At 36.5% G+C, this 26,285-nt stretch overlaps 1 protein-coding gene across 1 annotated transcript in view; it reads right to left on the bottom strand.

Moving 5' to 3' along the window:
* LOC136845109 (mitogen-activated protein kinase kinase kinase 4-like) overlaps positions 1-26,285 on the bottom strand; it is a 52,048-nt gene that overhangs the window by 13,150 nt on the left and 12,613 nt on the right. The window contains 14 exon segments of the mRNA XM_067114938.1: positions 122-337; positions 950-1,114; positions 4,542-4,691; positions 6,714-6,919; positions 7,461-7,687; positions 9,431-9,546; positions 9,548-9,578; positions 10,614-10,771; positions 10,918-11,091; positions 12,043-12,258; positions 13,602-13,749; positions 20,165-20,221; positions 22,720-23,534; positions 25,467-25,592. Coding sequence (XP_066971039.1) covers positions 122-337; positions 950-1,114; positions 4,542-4,691; positions 6,714-6,919; positions 7,461-7,687; positions 9,431-9,546; positions 9,548-9,578; positions 10,614-10,771; positions 10,918-11,091; positions 12,043-12,258; positions 13,602-13,749; positions 20,165-20,221; positions 22,720-23,534; positions 25,467-25,592 — 2,805 coding nt within the window.

A 26,285-nucleotide genomic window follows, 5' to 3' on the forward strand; every position in this document is an offset into this window, starting at 1 on the left:
TTTCTTGTGTAAATCCACCACTTACAAGTCTGTTCAGACCAAGCCATGAAACTACATTATGAAAACAAATCTTTACTGAATAGAATACCCTACATGCAAAAGGCTTAATAAACAACCATACCTTGAAGTCTTCATCAGTTAAGTGCACTGTATTGTTTGGGTCACAAGTGAACACAATGAACTCAAGGCCGGCATTCGCCCATCGTGGACGCTCTCCTTTCCCGCTAGCATAATGGGTCTGGATGAATTTCATCCACTTCCTCGCCAAGGAAACCAAAAGAGGTGCAACACTAGTGCGGTAATGGCCTGTGACTAAGCGAGTCACCTCTTTGTGATACTGGAAAGAAATAAACAACAATCTGTTATTGTCATACATTAATTCTCCAATTAAAAAAAAAAAAGGGGGGGAAACTCTAGATTCTCCAGGATAGCCGCAGCTCTTGAGCAGAAATGGGAATGTGCATAAAATAAGATGCACTGCAAAGCTACAAACCCACGACACAATCCAATAATATTTCATCCCGATACATGTATACATAAAGTAATCAAGTTTAACAGTACAGTAATTTGTTGGCATCTTTATGTCTTCACTGACTATGGTAAACTATTCAGAATGAGTTCTGCCACTACAAGGACATATACGTCAGTCAATCAATTAATTAAATTCATACGAGGGTAAAAACTAGGTTAAAACCATAGTGAAGAAAGAGTCACTGAGAGAGTAAAAGGAATGCAATGGAGAAACAGAAATGGACAGAAACTAAATGAAAAAAAAAAAGACATGGAGCAAAATAATAAACAATTCCTTGCATGAGCAAAGGTTGATAAGAATTTATAAATTTTTCCCTCCTAACCACCTGCTCATATTTGTCAGTCTAGAAAAATGAAGCTTCAGTATACTACGACTAAAAAGAAAAAAAATAGATTCTACAAGCGACATAAACCTCACCTCAAAACCAAACATGTAATACTGATGCACAACATCTCTTGTTACGAGGCGTAGCTGACGACGTTCGATGTCGTCCACATCTGGAGTAACCTGCTCCAGATCAGTCATGTTTTCCACTTGATCCAAGTTCTTCAATAAACTTCTACACAGCTCTAAAGCCTCTTTCTGTTTGAATGAAAAGATACCTCCTTTATATGACAAGTCAAGTGTCAAACATTAAATCCAGTTTTCCATAAATGAAAGAGCAGAAAAATTTCTTACCTAAAACAATTTATAAAAGAATAAGAAAATAAAATTTTGCATGAATATGAGCTGAAACATACATGATATATTATCCCCTTACTTATGTCTAATGTCAATAATATGACTTGTCTGGTGATCAGGGACATTCATAATCCTGGTTAAATGTATGAAGTGTGCAATAATTAACAAAACAGGCTAACTTTTCTTTATAGAATTTTTCTATAGAAAACACCAGTTTCCCTACACTGTGCTGATTAAAAACATAAGCAGTTGATGTTAAAAAGTCAGGTCAACTCGAGCTGCCATTCACAACAACCAGCATAAACAACAAAACATTTAAGTATTTTGACGGCCTACAGGGAGGGAACGTAAAATTGGAGCTCTCTTCTCTTCATTGGTGTCAAATTGCAAACTGAGCACTGTGCCTTCTCTAGAGTGGGCACTTAGCATTCTCAAAACAACTTTGCATGATGTTTATTCATTGTAACCAATTGCCCTGATGGGTTATGTTTTACTGACTAAGCAGGATCTGGATCAGTGACCCTCATCCCCGTATTGATCTCATCCCTCATGATTATGGCACACAATGCACGAATCCAGGTAAAAAAGTCACAGGGAAAAAAAACTGAAAAAAAGTCACAGGAAAAAGAGTCACAATAATCTTTCCTAGACAGTGACCCCCAAGGGTTTTAACCTGGTATGCATCCAACTTTGCGGCATGTTTAGGACAAGCCCGTTGGGGATTGATTTTGTTAACCCGGTATGTACCCACCTTTGCAGCATGTTTAGTACAAGCCTGTTGGGATTTCCATATAAGCCTAAACAAAAGACTGTAATTATCAAAAAGATAATGACCCCCCAAGAAATATTGTGAATTTTTTCCCTGAGACTTTATTATCGGCCACCATATATTAAGGCAACTTTTTTTCCTACCCAAAATTGTGACTTTTTTCCTGTGACTTTATTACCGGCCACCTAATGCACAGAGAGATATACATTTACTAGGGTGCCTGCCCTTACAACTAGTAAATCTGAACCTATTCAGACCTTAATTTCAACTATCCTGTACAACTGGACAGTGTACTTGACACCAGATAGATTCTATTTTCCTTAGCAATCATAAATTTCACTAACCTCAGAACCCACAATGAAACTCCTGAGTATCCATATTCTGGAAAGCTTATGATGATAACCTATGCCACAGTTTTGTATTCATCTGGTTATCATACAAATAAGAATGGAGAAGTATGTTGATCCACATCCTACTGGATTGAATTGCTTATGGTGAAGAGGTATGAGTGATCTTTCAAATATAATCCCCCTCTACCTACTTGCATAAGCCTGTCCATTGCACATTGGTCAAATGATGGTCAACCCTAAAACACACTTAGGCTAAGTGTCACGCCTTGCCTCAATAAACAGTGCAAAAGAGTCAGAGTGCTTATCTTTCCAGCAATGTCACTAACTCCCTGCCCCCTTAAACAAAGAACATAATACTGTACCATGGTTACTTAATCAAGCAGTGGAAACTAATGTCTATAGTCTAAATGAGCTCCTTGGAAAGCTAATACTAATACAAAAATGTAAAATGTGGATAGGCATATGTACTCTTTTACCCCAAACAGGACACACTGAGCCTGCAGTATTCCTTCAGCCTCCGGCTGAAACGTTCTCTGCAATGTAATTTCCATCTATTCCCTTTGATTTCTTTCCATTTGGTTTTCAAATCTCAATATTTTATGGCCTCAATGTTTACATCTTAGAAGTGAATCACTTGGGCAGGCTCCACAAAAGCCATAAATTTTGACTAGATGATTTGCTCAACCTAATTATATCATCATAAACATTTGCCTTTGTGGGATTAAACATGAGATGAGTTTTCTCCACACTCTTCTCTACCAAACTCTTGTTGCCTGAAACCCTATAAAATTTAGTTCATCTACCCCCTTTTCCATGACTTCCTGGACCTTCCTACAGGCCTTCATCTTGCCACTTCCATATCTACTGCTTTCCTGACTGAAACCAAATTCAAATGACAATAATAACAAACAGAAAGGTCTGAGGGTTGAACATAACAAAAAAGCAAAACCCAGAACCAACAGAAAAATACATATATAATAATGCTCACACAATGACATATTCACAAACACCTTATTGAGCTCTACCCACAAGCAAACGACAGTACTGTACCTGGGAAAGCCATCACCAAAACTCCAAATTTTGTAAGCATATCCCACTCTTTCACAAAACAGTCATAACAAGACCATCACTTGCATGAAGACAGTATGCACACAAATGCAAAGCACAAGCATATACACCCATTGTAATTATATTAAATGCACTCACCAACATTTAAATTTATGAAAACCACTATAATCAGTCACTACACAAAAACTAAAGGACCAACAATGAACAATGAAGATGACAGTGGGGATGAACATACGAGTGGAGAAAGGGTATCTGCAAGTAAATGAGTGGTATATTATTATTTTTATGCAAAGCAGTTTAATAAAAAAACTAAGTGGCCCAAAATATTTGTTCTTAAATGACAGGTGAAAATTGGAGCAAGACAGAGTTAAAAGATGCTAGCTGCTAGGTGAGAAAAAACCAAAGAGAAATGACATATAGTAGACGATACAGAGTATTGCAGGTGTGGCCACGAGGACACTATAAAAGACTATTTTTAGCACTGTATACTGTGCCAACCAAGGTACTGTAGGATAATGAACAATAAAAAAAAAAGCCACTCCTTCGAATGAAAAGGAGATCTTTCTTCAGCAAAAGATGTCTTACTGCTATCTGAGCCTTTTCCCGTTAGAAATCTTTATTTCTAGACTGGTCTCTGACTGACCAGCAATTATAGCAGCAATAGGATAATGTTTCTTTTCATAATCTTCTTAATGTTTTTTTTAAAACTTACAGCTCCTATCTTCCCATAAACGCAGTTACAGAATTTACCTGCCAAAATTTCCCATGCATATCTATCAGTTGTTTTCAACTGATATAGTTTTGGTTGCTGTGACTATGAGTACTGTAGTAGCTTTAAACTGAGGCAGAAATAAATACCAAATATTTTGATCAACTGAATTATAAATTACAAGCCAAAGGAAGTGGAAAGTTACTGTAAAATATTATATATTGCTCATTTCATGCAATTCTAAAAACAATTGGATAACATCATAAAAAATGTAGCGACATTACAAAAATTGGACAAGTTCCAAACAGCATCTATTTCAAAAATTCTTTAAAAATTAAAACTCAATAGCAAGTCTTATTAGTGTAAAATGTTACCAACCACTTCCCTTACAATTCTTTATACGACACCAAAAATAATAACAATTAATAGTACCTTTAGCTCGTCAATGGAATGTGTGACTGCCTTATTTGGTGCTGTCTGATCCCTTACTAAAACAACAGCGCTTCCCATTGACCGCTGAAATTCCCTTCGTACTGGAGACAGCATCGTACCAGAAGGAACCACAATCATGAGGCTTGACACCTGAAAGATATATTTATATATTATCTACTTCCATGAAATTATAAGCTACACGTTTTTACGACATAAAATTTTGATCAGTTAAACAAAAGCTCAACAAATGAAAAGGGTTGGACTCAGGAAGGACATTCATCCTTAAAACATTTACTTTAACAAATTACGAAATGAGCCATGGAATAGGCTCCTTAAGAACAGGAAAACTTCAATGAACCTTATGGACCATCTTAGCCTTACAGCTCCTTGGCATTGTAGTGATTTGCAAATTCAACAGTTCACTGTAACACAGGGACTCTGCTGGGAAGAACAGAGAAGCACACACGAAATATAAAAATGTTCAGACTACAAATGCCATGACTTCATTTCTTTTTACTGATGCCTTGCTTCTTGCCACAAGACTTCAGTATCATCACACCTACTCACACAAGTTCTCCACTAGGAGACTTTAGTAATGCACCACACCATGAAACTGTTCCACCCACACTGATGTGGGAAGAGATGAGTACCTCTCCTTCACATCTACAAATTAGATGGAACAATTAGTATTCAATACTAAAAACATGTTCTTATGAACCCATTAATCATAAAGAGCCTTATTTGGTGCAAACACCTCCAACTTGATAGACCTTGAAGGATGAATATCCCCCTTAACACACCCAAACTACACTCTACTGTTCTGGAGGGTGTCGTTTCACTCCTCGACGAGGCCTTGCTTTAAACAGACACATGCTGCTGTGTTCTCCCAGGATTAGCAAAATTTTGCTGTTATTTTGACGTGCTACTGATTTTTTCATTCACCCATTTCCTTATTAATTTTAATTCATTCTGAATTATGTGTGTAGTGGTTGGTGGTGTGCTTCTCGCTGCTGTGTTACTGTGAGTACTCACTTGTGTTTTGTTACTTTATCAATCTCGATCCAAGGGATTTCCGTTCTTTGATCTCCAGTGTTTGGTGATTTTCACGAATCACGAGAATCCTTAAATTTCTAGCATGTAATTTTCTTTATTTCACCATCACAGTATTTTGTTTTTTTGCCACTTGTTCAGTATGGGTGCTTACCAAAGTCCCTATTACTTGCATTTCCCTTGGCGTTTACTTGTTGCCACTCATATTCTGTGAGTTTCTGCAACTTTCAGATTTTTGTTTCAACAGTTCATCGTAGCAGTTACCTTCGGTTCTCAGTTTTGACCCAAGTCTTTCACTGTGCACCTGAGCACATTACTTTTTGCTATTAAAACCATTAAGATGTCGTTGCACGTGATCTGTATCTGTCCCCTTTCTAGTGTTTGTTGTTTGGGGATGCATAGTTAACCCTTAGAGATTTCGATGATGCTGACATCATCCTATTCATAAACCCTAAAATTCCAATGACACCAGCTGCTGTAAATTTTTAGCAACTCAGAGTCCTCCTCTTTTTTTTACATTTTTAAATAATACAATAAAATACAGACAGTCCACTTGAAAATGACAGAAAAATTAGCTTTATGCTATACAAATGAATTCACAACAATAAAAATAAAACATTGCCATGTCTATAATCGTTCAATCTGGGCTTCGCCAAAGACAGCTTTTGGAACCCCCCACAGCCTAAAAGGGTTAATTCATATTAAACATGCCACAAAACCCAATTGTTGCAAGTCCTGTAATTCCTTCATGTTGTCCAACGATAAGGATCAGTATCTAACGTGCCCTTTATTCAAGCGGGCAATAGTATTCACTGCAGAAAATCTGTACAGTGTGTGCGAGTTGGTATGTAAACCACCAACTCCTCTATGCTCAGAGAAATGAATGTGAGCTCTCTCTAGTCTGAGCCGTGTCTGTCTGCTTCCTGTGGTACAACAGGGTGGTGTCACTGGGAAATCATAAGTGGGAAAAAAGGCATCTTATGATAGATGTTTATGATTAATGGGGTTGTTGTGGACACTCGTATACCTGATTAACTAATTTACAATAAACAAACAGTAATGCAAAAATTTATTGCCATGTACTTATAATAATGCATGTCAACAGCTTATGGGAAACATTACCTGCACCCGTGACAGGGTGATTGTGCAGTCAGCAGTTGGCTCAATCTTGATTATATCCCCAGACCACAGGCCTGAGAGGGAGTTAGAATCACACCTCATAAGAACCAAATAACCTCCTTCTTCATCTGCTTCGTGTTCCAGTCCAATGCCACCTACTCTCATATCAAGTAGGTGCCAAATGTATTCTCTCTTATTCTTAATTCGACCTGAAAGAGCAATCTTAAATTAGGTCTCTGCTGTTTCCTAAATTTCATCAGCTGACTATCATGAAACAGGTCTCACGTTGAACTTTGAAAAGATTACAATACTTAAACCTTCTAATACAAAATATTCAAAAGAAGCTTTAATCTTGTAATAAGTATGTAAATCTTCTTCACAAACTTAAAGGACATAACCCATTCATGAAGAACCAAATGACTCTTAAATTTATGGTACTACAAATATTCATAAACATTAACTGAACACAGCAAGGACAGAATCTTTAGCAGAGTGACCCCATTATTACTTGTTGCTGATTTTACATGAAAAAAGGTCTCACCAAAAATACAGGCCTCGATAAAACACAGACCATTTGATGGTTTGAAATATCGAAGAACTGTACCCTTAATTATAATTTGCCCATTAAACACAGTAATACCTTAATGAATCTACGATTATGGTACACTTGCAAAAGACCTGAGGGACACCAAGGTTCGCCTCCTGAAAGCAATGCACTACATGATACTGCAATAGTCAACAATTACCTACCAGGTACAAAAATGAAATGATTATGACTGTGCGGAGCAATGACTCGGATATGCCCTGTAGCCTGTAACCTATCTAAAACGACAGACTGACTCTCTCTCGCGTCAAATTCAGCTGCTACCTCGAGGTCCTTCCTCAACATCTTTGCCAGACTTGCAGCTCTCAATGACCTTTCCCGTGTTTCACCCAGCAGGACTTGTAATGCTCTGCATCTTTGGAGAAGACGCTTTCTGAAAAGCAGAAAAAAATGAAAAAATAAAAGAGAATTGCATCAATTTCAAAATACAGGCAGTCCCCGGTTTATGACCGGGGTTCCGTTCCTACACCGTGTCGTAAGCCGAAAATTGTTGTGAGCCAAAAAATTGTTGAAAATCGTCAAAAATCCTAAGAAAACCTTACTTTTAATGCTTTGGGTATATTGAAAACTATCTAAACTGCATTTTTATTGAGTTTTTCATAAAAAAAAACTCCAAATTTTGATTATTTTGCCGTTTTGTAGCCATATTTCTTCCGTTGGATCAGTGTTGTAACCCCAGAACGTGCTGTAAACCGGGAAATAATTTCTGATGAATATATTTGAAAAGTGTCGTAACCTCGGAACGTCGTAACCTTGGAACGTCGTAACCCAGGGACTGCCTGTACTGTATTGTATAAAATGTTATTATTACTTCGATAAATGGCAGACACCTTCCTTACTGTCCTAAAAACCAGTCAGGCTTCGATGGAGAAATGCCCCACTCATTACATCAAGTAAAGAACCCTGCCTTCCTCTGGTAAAGTTAAGTGGTAGAAGTTCTGCAAGGAGTGGTGCTAGCTGCCACATTAACCTCTTGGAAACCTCTCACCCTCAGACAGCATGTTGGATAACCTCATGCATGAAGATACAACACTTCTGGATGGTCATGAAACCAATGAAGGTGAGGCTACCTGAGGAGGCAACTTAAAAGTAGGAAGAAGCCTTGGACAGATCTGTAAACTACAGTAATTGTAACCTGTTCATTTACAATTTTTATGATGCCACCTTCCAGCTCCTGGTAGCAACTGTATGGGAGTCTTTACTCTGTGTAAGACCATTCAACTATGCAATTTTAAATAACTATCTGCAAATCCAAAAGTGGGAAAAATGACATTTTTATAATAAAATAGTTTTATATATACTCAAATAATTACATGATCGCTATGTAATTATTTGGTAAGTTACTTATATAAAAATGACATTTTTATTAATAAAATAAAGTTTTATATACTTACCAAATAATTACATAGTGATCATGTAATTATTTTGTAAGTTACTTACATAAAAATTAAGATTAGCCTACTCAACAAAGATTCACTGATACACTTGTATAAACATCTTGTCCCTAACACACTCCACAACCAAGTGGGACAGGCCATTTCCACACAGTTTGGTTGTTAAAATGTCACTTACATGGTTTTTACAATAAAAGACATGAATCTACAAACTCACTTAACATATAAATCTTTTTTCTGAGAAAATGTCCCAAAGGGGCTCCACCCACTCCTCTGTGTGGCTGTTTTACTGTGATGTGCAATTCACTCTCACTCAGCTTTTTACTTCTCTTCAATTCTTATACAATCTAATGTGTGTTCTGGAGTGATAAGCATCATCATCTAAAATGATTGTTTTTGCCTTCCAGGCTGGTGGGTCTCTTGCCTCTCTATACAACACCCTAGAACTAAAAACTAATACTGGACAATTGAAACCCTGGGAGTTAAAAAATGAACATTACACATAACGGCAAAATCAATAGGGGCACTTAATGGACACCAAAAGAACATGTCTCTGTTTTATAATTAATGAGGAAAAGGCCATAATATTCCTATCAGGACTTAAATGAAGAGTTTATGTAAGGTGCAAACCACATATTTACGTCATGTGTGCCTTCCACATAATAACAAATCATAAAATATATTAGAAGAACTATTCACAAAAAAAAAAGAGAAACTCTTACTTCTGAATGTCATCCTGCTCCATCTCTTCTTCATCAGAAGAGTCATCAAAGTTTTCAATAGTAGAGTCTTGCATGGCTGCCATCTGATCATCAATTCCCGTGTCAATGAAATCTCCCGACACTACACAGCATATGGCATGCTATGTTACTGAAAAAACACAAGACACCATTTCTATACAATTATCATTTACGAAGTCTCTCAACATGAAATAAAAAGTAAGATAGCATTACTTTACAATTTGTGTATATCAACAAGTATAACTCAATGTTTCAACCAATGATATAGGATAGCCTACGCTCAAGTAGCATACATTTTTTAGACACTGCAAAGATTCTGTAAATTTTCAATTGCCTTACCAAATGAATAACAATATTGCTATATTGCAAATTGAATAAGGCCTGCAAACACATGGGGATTTTGATGAAATGTTAAATTAGATTTTTATTTAACGTGGCTATTCCAAACATGCATTGCAAAATGGTAACTCTTGCGTCAGTATAATTTCAGACAATGCACATTCACACAGCAAATATTCTAACAAGTCTTTGTTACTTAACAAATTTTGTCAATTTTCAGGAGGCCAGACCCCAAACTGCCTACCACTGTATAGGCTGAGATGCAAGCACACTCAAGCAAGCTTTTACTGAACATGGTCAAACGATTGAAGCAGATCACAGGGGGAGAAAGGTCCCTTTCTTGTAAGGGGTCTTATCCTCCCAAAACTAATGCTTCACACATTTCAAAACTTGCTCTGTCCTCATTTAACCGAAAGAGTATTCATCTATAATATTACTAAGGTCTTGTGACTTGTATGATTACTCACGCACCACATTTAACAGATTATTGATACAAATGAGGCTTGAGGCAGACGAAAAGAAATGCATTTGTATCAACAGAAATAAACGCAACCTTTTGCAATCCATGTCAAAACGTTAAGGCTTCTGGCAGTTGTGAGGAACCTACCCTCTGCTAGGTTGGGTCATACCCATCTTTGAAGCGTCATAAAAATCATAAACAGTGATTTCATAAATAATCAGTTTGTTCACTGACCTTTGTACTGAATCTTTTGTAAAAATAATAAATTTGTAACTTAGCATTTGATACTTCATCATAAAATTTAAAAGACAAGCAGATAATTTACACTGTATGTTGATTAACGCCTGAGTAAAAGTTTCAGCTTACCAAAACCGTGTTGCTGCCAAACTGTCCCCTTCAGTTACATGCGGGCAAGTAGCCTGAACAAAACGCCACTCTTCTTGAAGGAAATTGCGCTGTAGTACTGATGCATGGGGCTCTCTGTGAAGCATACATACAAACTGGTCCAGCCATTCCAAGTATACCTGTGAATAATGTGGACATAAAAACACTGCACTTGTAACACGAAGTTATTTATTCCAACATCTGACTTATAATTTATATGGTAAATATATAATTTCAATAAGGCAATTCCAAAACTTATGACACAAATAACACAAAAGATACCTACTTCTAACATTCTTTTGATGTTTGCATCCAGTTCCTCTATTTGTTGATTTTGTCTTAGTTCTAAGTTTTCTTTTAAAGGCTTACTAAGATTAAAAAATAAAGCTTTGCAAGCCCGTAAATATTTTTGTCTTACAACAACTGCGAACTTCACTCCCTCTTTGTACTCTCGCATTAACTGTAATATAAAAACGGAGAAGAACGAAAATTACAAAGGCTTGCGCTTTCCGAACAATTTCAAATACGATACAAACCGTAATTTTACCAGTGTATCCTATTCACATATCTACAGATGCATACAGCCTAACATGAATCATCAAATCAATGCAACAGTGTAGTTTGAAGGATAAAATAATGTGGGAGTGAGTGCCACCTTAATTGTACATTTTTCATAATTGTTTATATGTAAAGAATCATTACAATTTTTCCAAAGAATTTATTAAATACCTAAATTAAAACAATACACACTCTGGATAAGACATGGATAATTGCACCTACTGTATTAAGTGCTCAGTGGTATAACAATGTGATTCAAAGTCAACAATGCAATCAGCATCCAAAAACATAAATCTACTCCTACAGGATTATCAAAAATATCAAACAAAAGTAATATACAGTGATGCAATATCACTAGAAACTCCCCTGTTAAAAAGGTGTTCTTATCTCGATGAAAAAGAATACTGGTGCACACTGTCTGGCAACACTGCCATTACAGAAAAGGTAATACCACCTGAACAGAAGCAAACCTGTTGAACTTCACTGCAATGCACACTAGATAATGAGTGAATGAAATGAAAAACAAATATACAGCAGAAAATTATTATTGAGAAAGAGATGTAAGCGTAACCCAAAATTTACTGGCCCTAATACCTATGCAGTCTTGAAAATGATGAAATACAAAGATGTACAAAGAATGAGTTAAACCAAACCCTAATGACACTGAACATACAAATACCTATGATTAATTGTTCTTCCTCTTTAATTTCTACTGGGAGCATCACTGGACCCTTTAGAGTCTCAAAGGATTATATTTGCATGATGTCATTAGAATCTCAAAGGGTTAAGATACAACAGAAAAAATTCTATGATACTATTTAAAAGTTAATGATACAGTCAAAATCAAACTTACCTCCTTAATACTAAGCCTCGATGGCTTCTCAGGCATTTGCTCAAGCCGAAGTTTAAGACATTCCCTCATCATCTGAAGGGAAACAGATGCTAAGAAGATATACATTGAGTAAAATGGTGGCAGGTCCATCGCCAGAAACTTAGGACCCCACGGCCCATATCTGTACAGTTCTTGCAAACTTTCAGCCAAAGCACAAGAGAACAAATCGCCAGAGTTCTGAAAGACAAGATAAAACAAACAATTTAATCACCTGGTGGCTAAATGCATATCAGCATAAACAATATAGGCTATTGTTAACTTCTGGTGATGTGGAGCATTTACCATTACAGAAATATAACACTGCAAAATTTTTTCACCAAAATGATAACATGAAGCAACAAAATATACAAGTGCTACACTGTATTGCACAGGTTAAACAAACTGACATTGAGTACTACGTGTCAATTCAAATGTCTTCTAGGTACAATTTCCTAATGTGCCATATTGATGCTAATTCACGTCAATGATTGGCTTGAACAATCTAGCTTCCATGAAAGAAAACCAGTTAACAGATATCTGACAGGTAGCTCTGCACATGAGTATCCAACAGTCAGTTGGTTTCCTTTTGTGTTCTGTGAGAACCTGTTCACATCTAACAAGATTCACCAGAATTTCACTTATTATTTCTGGGACTGGCTGGTATCTGCTTTATTAGTTATCATTTCATCATTCCTTCTTCATTTAGTATAAAGCAGTGATTTTGAGGCTTTGTGTTACAGTACTGTACTGTGATTGTTTATGATATTTTTCCCAGGTAGACAACTCTGAAGCCTCTACTATCTCTGTAATTACTGTACTAACTGCAGAAACAATACTGTTTCCTGGTCCTACCTGCCATGACTGGCCAGTTGCCAATGAGGAACCCTATGTTAAAAAATGTGTTCTCGGCCAGGAAGCCAGCAACGGATGTTTCAGCTTTGGAGTCTTCAGCTTCTGTTTCTTGCTTTGTAGTTGGAACTTTATCTACAGTTGTGGTGAAGAAAGCTTTCAAGCTTTCTCATACAACTAAGCTTCACCCAAGGCATGAGATCAAGTTAATAGGCAAGAACATCATTACAGCTCCTATCTCATTCAGAGATGCAACCATGATTGAGCCTGTGACCAGAGGTTTACAAGTGCCAGAAGCCAAGTGGGCTCTATAAGCACAAACCTGGTGCTATAGGATCACTGTGACCAGAGAACAGGAGACCTGTGCTCTAGCTATGTAGTTGAAGAAAGAGAACCAAGCCCAGTCCTGTCCCAGAACCAGTCATGCTGATGCCAAACTTACCACAGATCCAGAGTTACTGTGATGCCAAGGGTCCTATAGGGACTATCTGTACACTACATCAAATCACCAGAGTTCAACTAACAATACATGGGTAAGGCTACAAAAGATGGCCACCTCAGAAAAACCTAGGTCATCTTTCAATACAGAAATTTTCTAAAAAATTCGACGTATAAATTAATCAATCTATATGTTTCAAAATTTTCTTTTATTGTATGCAATACTACAAAGATTAAATAATCTATATTCTCACCTTTTTACTCATTCCGTCTGTGTTTTTCCCATGATGGGACTCTTCCAGAATACAAGTACAGCGATACATGACATCTCGTATCACCTCATTAACCTTATCAAAAGTCTTCTTCATGCCTTTGTTTCGCAACAACTTTTCAACATACTTCCTGTAAAGATTAAAATATTTTGGTTTAATTGTTCAGATTCATAACATGGGAAAATATTCAAACCATGCAACACTTGCCAATATGGTACAATGAAACAGAATTCAAAATCTTATAATGCAGGAAGAAATAACATTTACAAAACTACAATAAATCATAAAGGAAGGGACACATACAGAAATGGTACTTTCTCATTACCTTGCTTCTGCAAATCTATAATCAGATGTAAAAACATTTATGATGATGATCAAGTTGGCAAAACTCCAACCAATGCTATCTAATAGAAACAAACTACTGTAGCTATGATCTCTAGCACTTGAAACTATTAGCTGCCAACATCATTCAGCAACAAGAAAACCTAAGGAACTAATGCAATCCCAAATGAAATGAAATATCACCAGAAGTTCTCTTGGTAAAAAAAAAAAAAACTTGTACATAGAATCCCTTCAGAACTACAAACCAAGATTATCACTACAGAGGTGTATTGAATTAAAGAATTTAAATCACTAATCATATAAAAGTAATTTTTATGATAAAATATATTTCTTAGGTACTTACCCTCTATCAGTTGCTTTATCTCCAACTACTTGGTGCAGGTTCAAAAATGTTAAAACTGAAACAACTGTTAATGAACACTCCCCTTTGGAGGGTGGAGGTAAGACAAGGATTGTTTTGGTTGTAATTCTCCTCTTAATCTCTTCAGAGAGGAGGAGGGAGGGATCTCCATGATCGGGTAAGTATCTAAGATACTGACTTTATCATAAAAACCACTTTTTTAGATGAAACTCAGCCTCCATCATTTGCTGACTCCAACACTGTGCACTGAAGGAAGGTTAGGGGTTTTCCTATAACCAAATTATCAATGTTATTAGAAATATCCTTATTGCTGCTTCCCCGGTGGATGTGATCCCGCGGCAAGTACTTGTCGGATAAGGATCTTCATCAGGTGAAGTCCACAGTACGAGGTTGATGAGTGTACAACACATAATGACAAGTTAGGTGTCTGTACCTCAGGCATGCAGAGCTGATGGGAGCTACAACCACAACTACTGCTCTATTTCTTCCAAAGTCCAATCCTTGCGATAACAACGGTTCTCTGAATCACAATTTACACCTTGATGATTAATGCATATTTCATGCGTATCATACCTCAATGAACATAATCTTGTCTTACCTTATAAAATCTAACAGATTTTAGATTGGGAAAACTGAGAAGAGGAATCAATATTGCCAATAACAAACCAAAACCAGACGTTCCAGTTTGCTGACCAAGGAAAAACAATTGAAATTCAGAGCACCTGCCTACACAACTGGTAGTTTCATCGACATGGGAATAACAACCAAAACAATCGCTGTCGTACGCCCAAACTACAGAGAGTGGGGGTAACTAATGGGAGCACTCATAAACAATCGTTTCAATTTTAACACTTTGTCAAACCCGTGCCAAGTAGTCACAGATAAAGCAAATGACAGGGGATAAGCTTTACCTTGAAAGAAAAAATAATAAATACAATAAAAGGAAAAAAACATGTATGGTAAAGGTGAAAAAGAAAAAACATGAGAAAAGCAATCCATTCAAAAGCTTTACTACATAATTTTGGGAATGTGGTACTCAAGAAGAGCAATCTAACTTGCAAGCCTGGAACCAATTGATCTGACTGAGCTGTACTCACATACATGAGTAACTCTTGTCCTTTAGAAAATTTTTGTGAGGGACTTTTCGTGACATACAAAAAAGGGCACTATAAGTAAATGGTTTGCTAAGAACAACTGTATTTATCATACGATAAATTGAAATTTTTAATTATACATCTATTCCCTTTACCAGGAGTGGTTTTGAAAGGTGTCAAGACTTTCAGTTCTCGGGAAAGCTTTTGGGAGGACGTTGCAATCACATGCCATTTTCCACCATTACAATCCACCACAGCCAACTACCAGGTAGATCATTTTAATGATGCCTACCTTACTCTTTACAGGATGAGTCACATGCTTATGTAACATGCACCAACACTATACACTAGGATTGCAGAGTATGCAAATATTACATTCAAGATCAAACATACCATACAGTTTCATTGTAAATTGAGCAAATGTGGAAATGTACAATATTGAACTAGTGAGAATTAGAGTTGTTAGCAATAAATCACCATTACCATATCATCTTACTCCTTACTTATCACAGTATTTCACTTTTCATTTGTAGTAAATGGTTAAAAATAAGGTAGCATGGTATTAAAATACTGTACCACAATGTTTTTAAAAAGGTAATACTGTATACCTGTACATGAACAAGATTACAGAGCTAAAATCACAATAGATAGCTGAAACACAAGTTGCACCGACATACTGGACTGAAGGTGGGTCCATATGTGTCAAAAATTTCTCCAGTGAATTGAGAGAGAGAGAGAGAGAGAGAGAGAGAGAGAGAGAGAGAGAGAGAGAGTTTCATGGCGTTATCAAATTTATTTACTAAGGTATTCAAGTACATACATGGTCTTCACGCATTTAAATACAAAAAGTGCATTTGTTAATTCATCTTAAATATTGCTATTGTTGTTGCCAATAATCCAAGCCTAATTTAAATTTTTTGTCATCCAAATAATTAAAGTAGATTTGACATGAAATATATGTCACACACATGAACAAAATTAGCCCATATGGGTAATAAGTATAAAATTTGGTATGCTGTGTCTATGTTTCAACTGGAACTACTTTACAATCTCACAATAACAAACCTTTCGTCGAGAGACTTTGGGGAATGGCCACTATCATTTATTTTACAGCATTCTTGGGTGTGTTACTGCTTTCCTAAATGTACCTGTACATGACCTAGAGTAGATGCTAATCAGCTGTGCATGAGTGGGCAAGCTTGATTGGCACACTGCTTGGCAGTGAACTGAAGAAGATAAGCAGATCTATTTGGTGATGTGATACTTTACACCCTTTACGACTCCCATTATTTCAAGCCTCATTGTTAACTGGTAGTTTATCCTGTGCATCCTTCATGATTGTGCCGTGAAAACGTTCTTGCACAAACTGTTTCTGTGCATTACAAAACATCACCACCTTGTGCATCAGCTGTGCTGTGAGTGCTCTGTATAATTTGGGGGGAACCATCAAATGCAGCCACTGTTACTGCTGTTATAATTACTTCTCTTTTTTAAATTTCAGCCAATTTCATTGAGGTGTGTACACAAAAGTAATTTGTGAATTTTTACATAAATACAGACCCTGATTTTTTGCATGTATTCTTCAAAGCATTTATTTACTGCCTAAGAGTTTTTATTAAATGAGTTATGAGTTTGGGCAAGCAATATACTAATGGACAGGCTTAAAACCATTCCTTTTTAATGGTCGTATTTTATTGGTAGATGTCCTTAATCCCTAGAAGTTAGTTCTTACAAAACTTTTCTGAATTATTACTATATTTCCCAGCAATAAAGACACTCTTTTCTGAAGTAAGTGTCAAAAATTTCCCATGTGTCCTAGAAGCCAAAGGTCCAATTTTTCAAAGGCCTATCCTAACCTGTGAGGAAACTTATCTTTGCTAACTCCTGTATATGACTTCTGAATTGTGTGTATAATTTAAACTTACTTAAAACTGAATTATGAGTATAATTTACACTGACTTAAACCTGTAAATTAACAAAGTACCAGCAGACTTCCATAGATGAGCCAACTGACAAGCATTAACTTATACATTGCATATCAATATTAATGGTATTTTCACTCTTCTCAAATGAACTGGACTTTAAGGTAAAATTACGGATGACAAAAGTAAAACTGGTACATCTCACCAATGCAAAACTATCTTAATCTAACATATTCATGGCATGTTCTTGTGGTGCTTGAAGAAAATTTAAAAGTACCAATGTGCAAAATATTTTCAGATTTTCAAGATCAAAATGTTTTTCTTATTTGTAATACAAAGCACTGCAGATTTTAATCTCAATCATTCTGTTCTATTTGGGATGTGTTTTTACAGTGTACCAGTGCGATAAAATATTATTCTGTACTGCTTGTGATTCAAAAGCAATGCTGCAAAGCCTACATCCAATACGTACCATCTACTGTACATCTTAAAATACTTCACAACTGAGACACTGTTGGCCAAGACAACACAGCTAGGCTATTTAAAACAATATGCTTTTTGATAATCTGGTCAAATTTTTCAGTCAGTTGGTACATCAACTTCAGGAAAGCTTATTAGATATCAAAATCAATGAAGTTGAAAACGCACAAAGTATTTTTAAAGTACACGACCTGAAAAAATTGTAAGTACTCGACATGGTTTATTAGTGCTTCAATGCACCGAGATTCTCTAATAAGCGAAGCTCACCAACAAAGTCAGAGCCTTCAACTTACAGAAGTGATGTAACCTTTTTTTTTTTATTTTCCTATTCAAAAGTGGATGCCTTTTTGAGGTTGGAGTGGCTTTGAAGCTGGGAAATACAGTACACATATGCTCAATTAAATATTCTTACACTTCAATACAGTAATCAAAGGTTATTACATTAGTCTTTTATAATTCTAGGGGTTACTCTATTATTTAATACTAAGGTTAACTCTGTTATTTAGATCAAGTCCATTATTGAGATAAATCATATCTCCAATCAATATATTTGCTCCCAGGTTCTTGGTCTTGTGCATTTGTGTGCTTTGCAGATTAGTTGCATATGCTGTTTAGAGACAGGGTGAAGTAAGACAGGGATTTTGATGTTTGCTCTCACAGTACCACCGACTCTGTAATCATAAAAAGTCTTATTCTATGCAAAATTAACCCACATGCTCACACTTGAAGAGGTTTAAAAGAAGAAACCCCACGGTGCATGTCGCATCAGATTCCACTGGGCTGAAACGTAATGCTTCTCTCATTTTTCTGTACATCTCTGTAGCGCTTGGATGTGGAGCTAGGCTTCCCAAGACCAGTGCAGTGATTTTCCTGTTTATGCGCTGTGCCATTTATAGATTGTCATTTTCCATTAATCATTAATTTTTGTTTACCTTTATTCACTTTAGCAATTAGTAAGTTAGCCACTTTTTGAAAGTTTTGCTGATAACTGCTGAATTGTCTGAGTCACTACAATAGTCCAGTTTTTCAATTTTTTGTGACCACTGCACTAAATTTCAGCGATTTTCTGTAAATTTCATCAAGTTCAGAGTTCTAATAATTCTTTTCAATATGTAATTCTAGTTTGGGGTTCACTTTGAAAGTGTAACAGGCTATGCAGAGCAATAAATTCTTATAGGGGTAATTTGTTTATTCAATTAATGTTTTTGCCTTTGCCTGTGTCACAGTAATAGTTCTCCATTTTGTCTCTGCTGTAATTTTTTGAACTTTGACAGTGGTTCCTCACAGCTGCTTCCACATTCTCTCCCTCATGCTACAGTTTGCCATCTATTGGCTGGCATCTCAATGGGTCCATCCATTACGATCCTCCAGTCATCTCTCTCAAATCTCCCGGAATCCTTTCAACCTTTTTCTTATCTGTCCTGCACATGAGTCATCAAAATTGTCCTGTTTCTGAGAATTATGTTATTATTGGCTGTGGGAAGTCATTTCATGGGCATGTGTGGATATTTCTCAAGAAGAAATATCCACATCGTTCAAGTGCTCTTCTCTTCCTGAATTTTAAATATATCTTGGAACTCTGCATACTCAAAGCAGGTACTTGGCACTGTCAAGTCTTCTTTTGCTAGATTTTACCCACATGATATTACTCATAAATCTCCTGACAGGGACCCATTGATGAAGCCAGCTATGTACTTTCAGTTGAGAGGGATCCAATTTATTAATCCTCTTCATCTTCATGACTTAATCCTTCATAACCTGACACACACAGAATAATTTTTCATGGAGTACCAGTCTTTATCCATTTTGTGCTCTTGGGGTTGTTTTTTTCAGAGCAAATCCATTAGTTATGGCACCATCCGTGAATTAAAGCTTTACTTCCAACTCCACTGTTTGCACTGGGGGAATCCGACTTCTAGCAACTACATCTACCTTTCATCTTAAAAAGGTTCCTCTGTTTGTCCTCTCTCCAATGTTGCAATACAAGCCATTCACAGTTAATGATTTCATTATAACAAATGTTTAAAAAAAATTATTATACAAAGCCATTAATCACGATTTCCTGTGCACCCCTCCCTTCCCCTTACTTCTCAGATGGAAGACAGCACAGGGAATTAGAGAAGCATTGCCTTGCAGGACAAAGAAAGTTTGCTGACACATGCTTGTGGGGTTTCTTCTTCCAAATTTCTTATACAGGAGAGTTTGGGTCCATTTTACAAAGAAAATCTATTTATGATAAGTGGATTTATATAAAAACATGTTTTACTGTACAAACATCAAGCGTGTCCATCTTACTTTCAACCTATTTTGTTACGTGCTTTAGACTAGAAATAAACAGAAATTAACCTGCAATTTTTTTCTAATATTCTTGAAGACCTCCTCTCTGTCTCACCATGCCCAAGGCTGCAGAGAATTAAAATCATACCCAATTGAATATGTAAATGTCTCATAATTTCTGGTATGCACTTGCTTTTGTAAAGAACAGTTTTTAGTTTCTTCAACAACAAACAAAGTTTCTAAAATAACAATTGCACCACATATACAAACCATTACCTAATAAATTTTGTGTCTTTGTTTGAATGAGTATATATAATTTTCTAATGTCAAGTACTTTGTTTGTCAATAACTAGTATTAGAAATCAGCCAATCAGACTATCAGGAGAGGAACTCCCTTCCATTTCTCATGGATAGTTTGTATATAAGCCAACTGCTGTACCATAAAATGAAAAAGTAGTTTGCATATAGGCAAAATAGTATAAAATTTAAAATTAGATTCATACGAGCCACACACCACAAATTAAAAAATGACCAACATTTGGCTCAGCCACACAGATCTAGTACTGCCAACAAGCTGTGCTTCAAGAACACATTCAAAACATTCACTGGGATAAGAGATGAGGAGTAAAATTGTTCACAACACTCCAAAACCTACCATTACCATCTCATAATATGTGTGTTACACTCCACTATCAGAATACAAAAAAAAGACACTTACAAATTTCAGCTTCTCTGACAAAACAGGATGGAGATTTTATGCAACACTTCTTACTTGTAATCTAAATACAAATCTCCTGAAACCAAGGCTCAAGCAAGGAATACACTTTGAGACATAGTTGACAACTTTAAAGCATCAAATTTCTGCTAAGTGAAGATGCTGTTAATGACAAAAAGGCTTAAAAATGTTTAAGCAACAACTAAACATCACCATCATCCCTTCCACTGTTATACGAAGCAAGAGCCTTGTGAAATTCTGCCTTTCATGCCTTGCCTGTGCTTTGAGTTCCGCTAATCTCCACTCACCTCAAGCCTCCCTTCTCACAGCTCTCATATAAATTCACTTAACATGAACCCTTTAAAATTCATTTTGCATCTACCTTATTAAAAAATTTCCATTACTTTTACATAATACTGCCTTCTCACAATACACACAAGTTCCCAGAAAGGATTTATAAATTCTACACATTGCTGCTCTATAATGTTTTACCCCTCATTCCACCTGTGCAACTCCTGTCTTTTCTAAAACTGTCTCGTTCACCTCTAAGCATTTTATCTTCCTACAACCTTGAGAGAATAAGCAAGATGAGTATTTTCATCGCAACTACTGTTAATGCAAGCCTCTAGTCTGGCTCTGTTTCCTCATTCCGTACACTGCGACAGTATCTAGTTAGTATGAGAGGTGTCTTTCATTTCTCACCTAAAATCACCTCTACAGTGGTTCCATCAGACCAAGGTGCTTTCCATTTTATAACTTTATTACTGATTCTACTTCAAAGCCCACGAGACATATAATTGAGGGATTGTTCAGCTTCTGGTATATCAATAAAATTACCTCACTCATAACTTTTTCCTGAACTAAAAAATATAATAATAAATAATTAAATAAACTCAAATGAACTTGGATTTAGGAATATGTAACCATGTTGAAATAATATCAACCTCAATAACAGCTTCATAACTGATTAGGCCTATTTGTATAAATAAAGTAAGGTACTCACTATAGGGCTTTTTGAACTTTTTGGCAGTGAAGAGCCAGAGAAAATAAAAGACTGACTGCAATGAAATAAACAAAATGCTATGCAGTGGTTACTAGCAAGCAAAGATGGAACTAAGAAATAAGAAAAATTAAAAACAATGAGTAAAAAGATATAAATTAAAAATAATACCCAATAAGCAATTCATGTGCTTATTGCTATGTAAACTTGCTGACTAAAGACCTGAAACTGAATACAAGAACTGGGGTTAGGGAATGGGGACGGAGGTTATTCAACGCCTTTTGAAAGCATAAGACAATCACCTTGGTATATTTCTATTTAGTCTGCCTTTTAGAAACAGAATATGCTCTAGTAATGCTATGAATTGTAATACATATAATTGCAGTAGAAGTACTGGACCCACTGTATATATGGAACACTCACTTGCTTAGAAAATGATACATAATAAAAGGATTATCAATCATTCGTTTGCTCATCATTACACCACTGACCACTCCCCATACTCTGTAATGCATTTACTCTCACTTTAGATGTGTTATTTAGTGTCACACTAGGACAAGAAAAAAGAAGAAAATTTGCATTCATGTAGGAATACCATCATTTCAACACTTTCTATTGTAATAAATGAATAGATTTTCAATCAAATAAGCAAGGTGATTGGTAAGAATCAAGCATTAATTAGCTATGTGCTATGAAGAAGTGAGCTGCAAGAAACAAGACTAGAATGGACAAAGCTCCACAAAGAATTTTTACTTGGAGGCCAAATGTGAAGATAATAAGCTTAAGCAAAATTTTTCATAAAAATATCAACAGTTATACAGTTTCAGAAAATGCCTTGCACATTACTTAAAAAGGTTACAGGGAATTACAAACACACAGGATGGTTTCACAAGACATAATATACTATACCTATAAGGATTTGCTTCAATAAAAATGTCGCTGAGGCATCGACGAAGTCCACCAGGCGGAGGAACTGAGGAATGCCCTGGTGGCATGAGGAGACCACTGTTGGTGCTAGCAGTTGTGTGACCTGAATCGGTGGAATTATTTGAGTCTGATGGGTTGGAGCAAGCATCACTTTCTACATAAAAGCGGACAGACACCGTCTTTGGTTGCACTATTTCTATCTCGGGCGAAATTTCCTCAGAGGGCGCCGGTAAAGGGGCGCCAGAATCATAGCTGGAAGTTGGAGTTGTGGATTCGCCGACACTAGTGCTGAAGGTGGGCCAGGGTATAAGTGCACTTGTCATATTTCCTAAGAGTTTTCCTAAAACTTCTATTTTCATTCTTAACTGCACAGTGGCATTATACCAAACACAAAGGGCCTTGTATCTTCCAACAAACTCTGGCTGTTCCCACTCAGGGTAATGAAATTCTAGTTTTTTTGTGGAAGGAAACAATGACTCCACATAGTCCAGTTTCTTCAGAATTTTAGCCACCTGTGACAACCCTTCAGTCTGTCTGTCCTGACATACTTTACACCATATGGAAAGACACCCACTGCATTCTTCCTCCCCTCCAACCATGGTGCTCATTCCCACCCCATCTGTATTATCAGAGGCTGACACAGAAACACCTGCAATCTTGAGGTCTCCGGTGTTCACTGCTGTGTCTAATGTGGAAATCTTAACTTCACTTGCTGCGGCCTCCACATGTTCTTGATTTTTCTCAGAATAATTGGGGTCAAATTTAAAGTTTAGTACTTCTTGGATAATATCATACACCTGTAAGATAAAGAGATTATGTTAGTAACGTGTTTAAGAGACCTTGCTCAGAAAACTGTAAAAATAATTATTTGTAATAAACCACATATTGCATACTGATACCGATTTCATATTATGACAAGAAATAACATAAAACTCATAACACAAATTTGTATGCTACATAAATACAAATAATGGTTTGCAAATGCCTTTTTCATTGATGACAGGGCCCTTCCTCAATGTGTCCACGAAAATAAGGAGCCATCACCAAAGCAGCATATTCCATCAATAGTACATCCTTGCTGCCAAGGAACTCTGTTCCAACCCTGCTGTGACACTGTCACCTGAAGGGTGGCCAAAAGGTCAACATACTTCCTCCTGCAAAAGGACTATCTAGCTCAGACAGATGCCACCCTAGATGATGAGAAGAAATTCAAGAGGACCGCAAGAAACCTCAAGGACATCACATGATGGACCAACAAAATTATAAAGGTGATTAGCACCTGTCAGGATGGTAAAAAGCTTCTCAGAAGAGCTGGGGAATTTGGCCTTGGCTACGTACACAGCAACATGAAGAACCACAAGGCAAGGAATCCACTTTGCCTTATAATTAGCCAGATTCACAACAAACCACTATCACCTGGTGAAGAAGTTTGAGCACACATTGACACCTTTCATTTCCTTTCTCTGTAGCATCACCTCCTTCAACAAGTCCTCAAACTTATCCATGGCAATAATACCAGTGGCAACATAGCTTCCCCCAACGTCAAAATCCTCTTCACAAACATGCTATTCAATAGATCCACCAGCGACATCACCAGAGAGGTGTACGATGATGGTTCCTTGCTCCCTATTATCAATATCCCAAAGAAGACCCTGAAACCCTTATTGACATCTGTAACCAGGAGACACCCTTCAGATGCATAAGAATGGGCTCCCCTATAGGTACGCTCTTTGCAAACTTTGTGGGTGCATCAAAGAAGTCTTCAGAGAAATGGTAAACAACACCTTTGTGATGATCACTGACAAGGATGCTCTCTCACATCTCAAGGACACCTTTGAAACCAAGTCTGGTCTATGCTTCTTGTCAGAGTCAGTGATAATGACCAGCTTTCTGTAAAAATGACATCAGGACTATGGTTTACATTCAGGCCACCAACTTGCAGCACTGCCTCAACAGTGCCAGGGAGTGCCCAACCCAATACCTGATGTACTTCTGATGAATGCATCAGAAGTACTCTTCCCTTTGCAGCAATTGCTACCCACAAAGATTGAGAGTAACACCAATCAACTTGTGGATGACAGGTTCCCAATAGCATGGTTGAGAATGTAATTAAAATGATCAATTGTTGGAACAATAACTATGGATGGATGGATGGATAGACTGACAAACAGACAAGCAGACAGATTGATAGATGTGTATAACCTAAATTTCTAAAATTTTGAAAAAATAAAAAAAAAGCTCTCTGATGGTAGGCTATATTGCGCAGTCTAAGGAAATGATGGCAACACTGCTGACATCATAAAGAGACTGAGAAAAGGCCAGCTGATGGTGAGCTGGGCATTTGCACTGTGACTTTTCTCCTTGCAAGATCTTGGAACCATCCACAGGGAGTAATGCTATTTTATGATCAAAGGCTTTGCAGACAAACGTATTTTATTGTATAAACATCATGTTCGTCAATACATAACAGTCAAGTTTCACATTTTCTTTAAGAATTATAATTAAGCATACTAATAGCATCTACATTCAAACTGATTTCTTAATACAGATCAGATAAGATAAGGTTTCCATTAATGAGACTATCAATATGCATTTCCCATCAGTTACAAATAAAAAAAAATCTTTAAAATTTTTTTACACAAAACTTACTAGTACAAACATACACTGGACAAGTAATAAGTAAAAACTTGACTTTAGTGTTAAAGTTCATCATTATAAACAATAAATACCTCTTGTCTCTGAGCAATGAGATGTACATCATACATATTTGAATCCAAATTTGCATGCCACGCCTGTAATTCAAGCCAAAGCATTTCATGCAGTTCCTGATGATACAGAACTTCTTCTTCACTCCTCTGCAAAAGAATTAAATGCTTTCATCAATAACAAGAAATGAGAAACAAATAAATATACATTACCCTCTAACAATAATTGTATCCAGTACACAAGGATTTTATGATATCCAAAACAATTCTTCAATTTCCCTCAAAAGCTAATTCTTTAGGTCCTTTACGAGCAGTAACTACACAAAAACCGTGCATACACAACTCAATCTGACAATCTGAAAGTTGAATGACAAAACTTTAACTGTTACAGTCGACCCTCCGGATTCGCAGGGAATACGTACCACTACAACGCCCCCGCGAATAGCTCAAATCTGTGAATACTTAAAATCCCTCTGAAACACTTATAACTGCCTATTTTGTTACTTCAAAACACCAAAAACCCTCTAAAAATGCTTATACCTGAAAATTTTAATAGTTTTATCACAAAAAGTGCATTCAGTCATGAAAATGATATGAAAATACAGTAATTCGTGAATACTTCTTTATGAAAAATTCCATGAATAGGCGAATTTTTCACGAATATGTATATACGTTCCACCGAAAAATTCCGCGAATCGCTGAGTCTGTGAATCGTGAGTCCGTGAATCCCGGGGGTTGACTGCAATTCTTTCTTGATTTTCTATAATGTTCTGATTTTACAAGTGAATAATAAATAAGGAGTACAACAGGATTAAACTATCTGTAAGCTGAATGACAAAACTT

This window comes from Macrobrachium rosenbergii, chromosome 13, assembly GCF_040412425.1.
Source record: "Macrobrachium rosenbergii isolate ZJJX-2024 chromosome 13, ASM4041242v1, whole genome shotgun sequence".
In the NCBI taxonomy this organism is placed as follows: Eukaryota; Metazoa; Arthropoda; class Malacostraca; order Decapoda; family Palaemonidae; genus Macrobrachium; species Macrobrachium rosenbergii.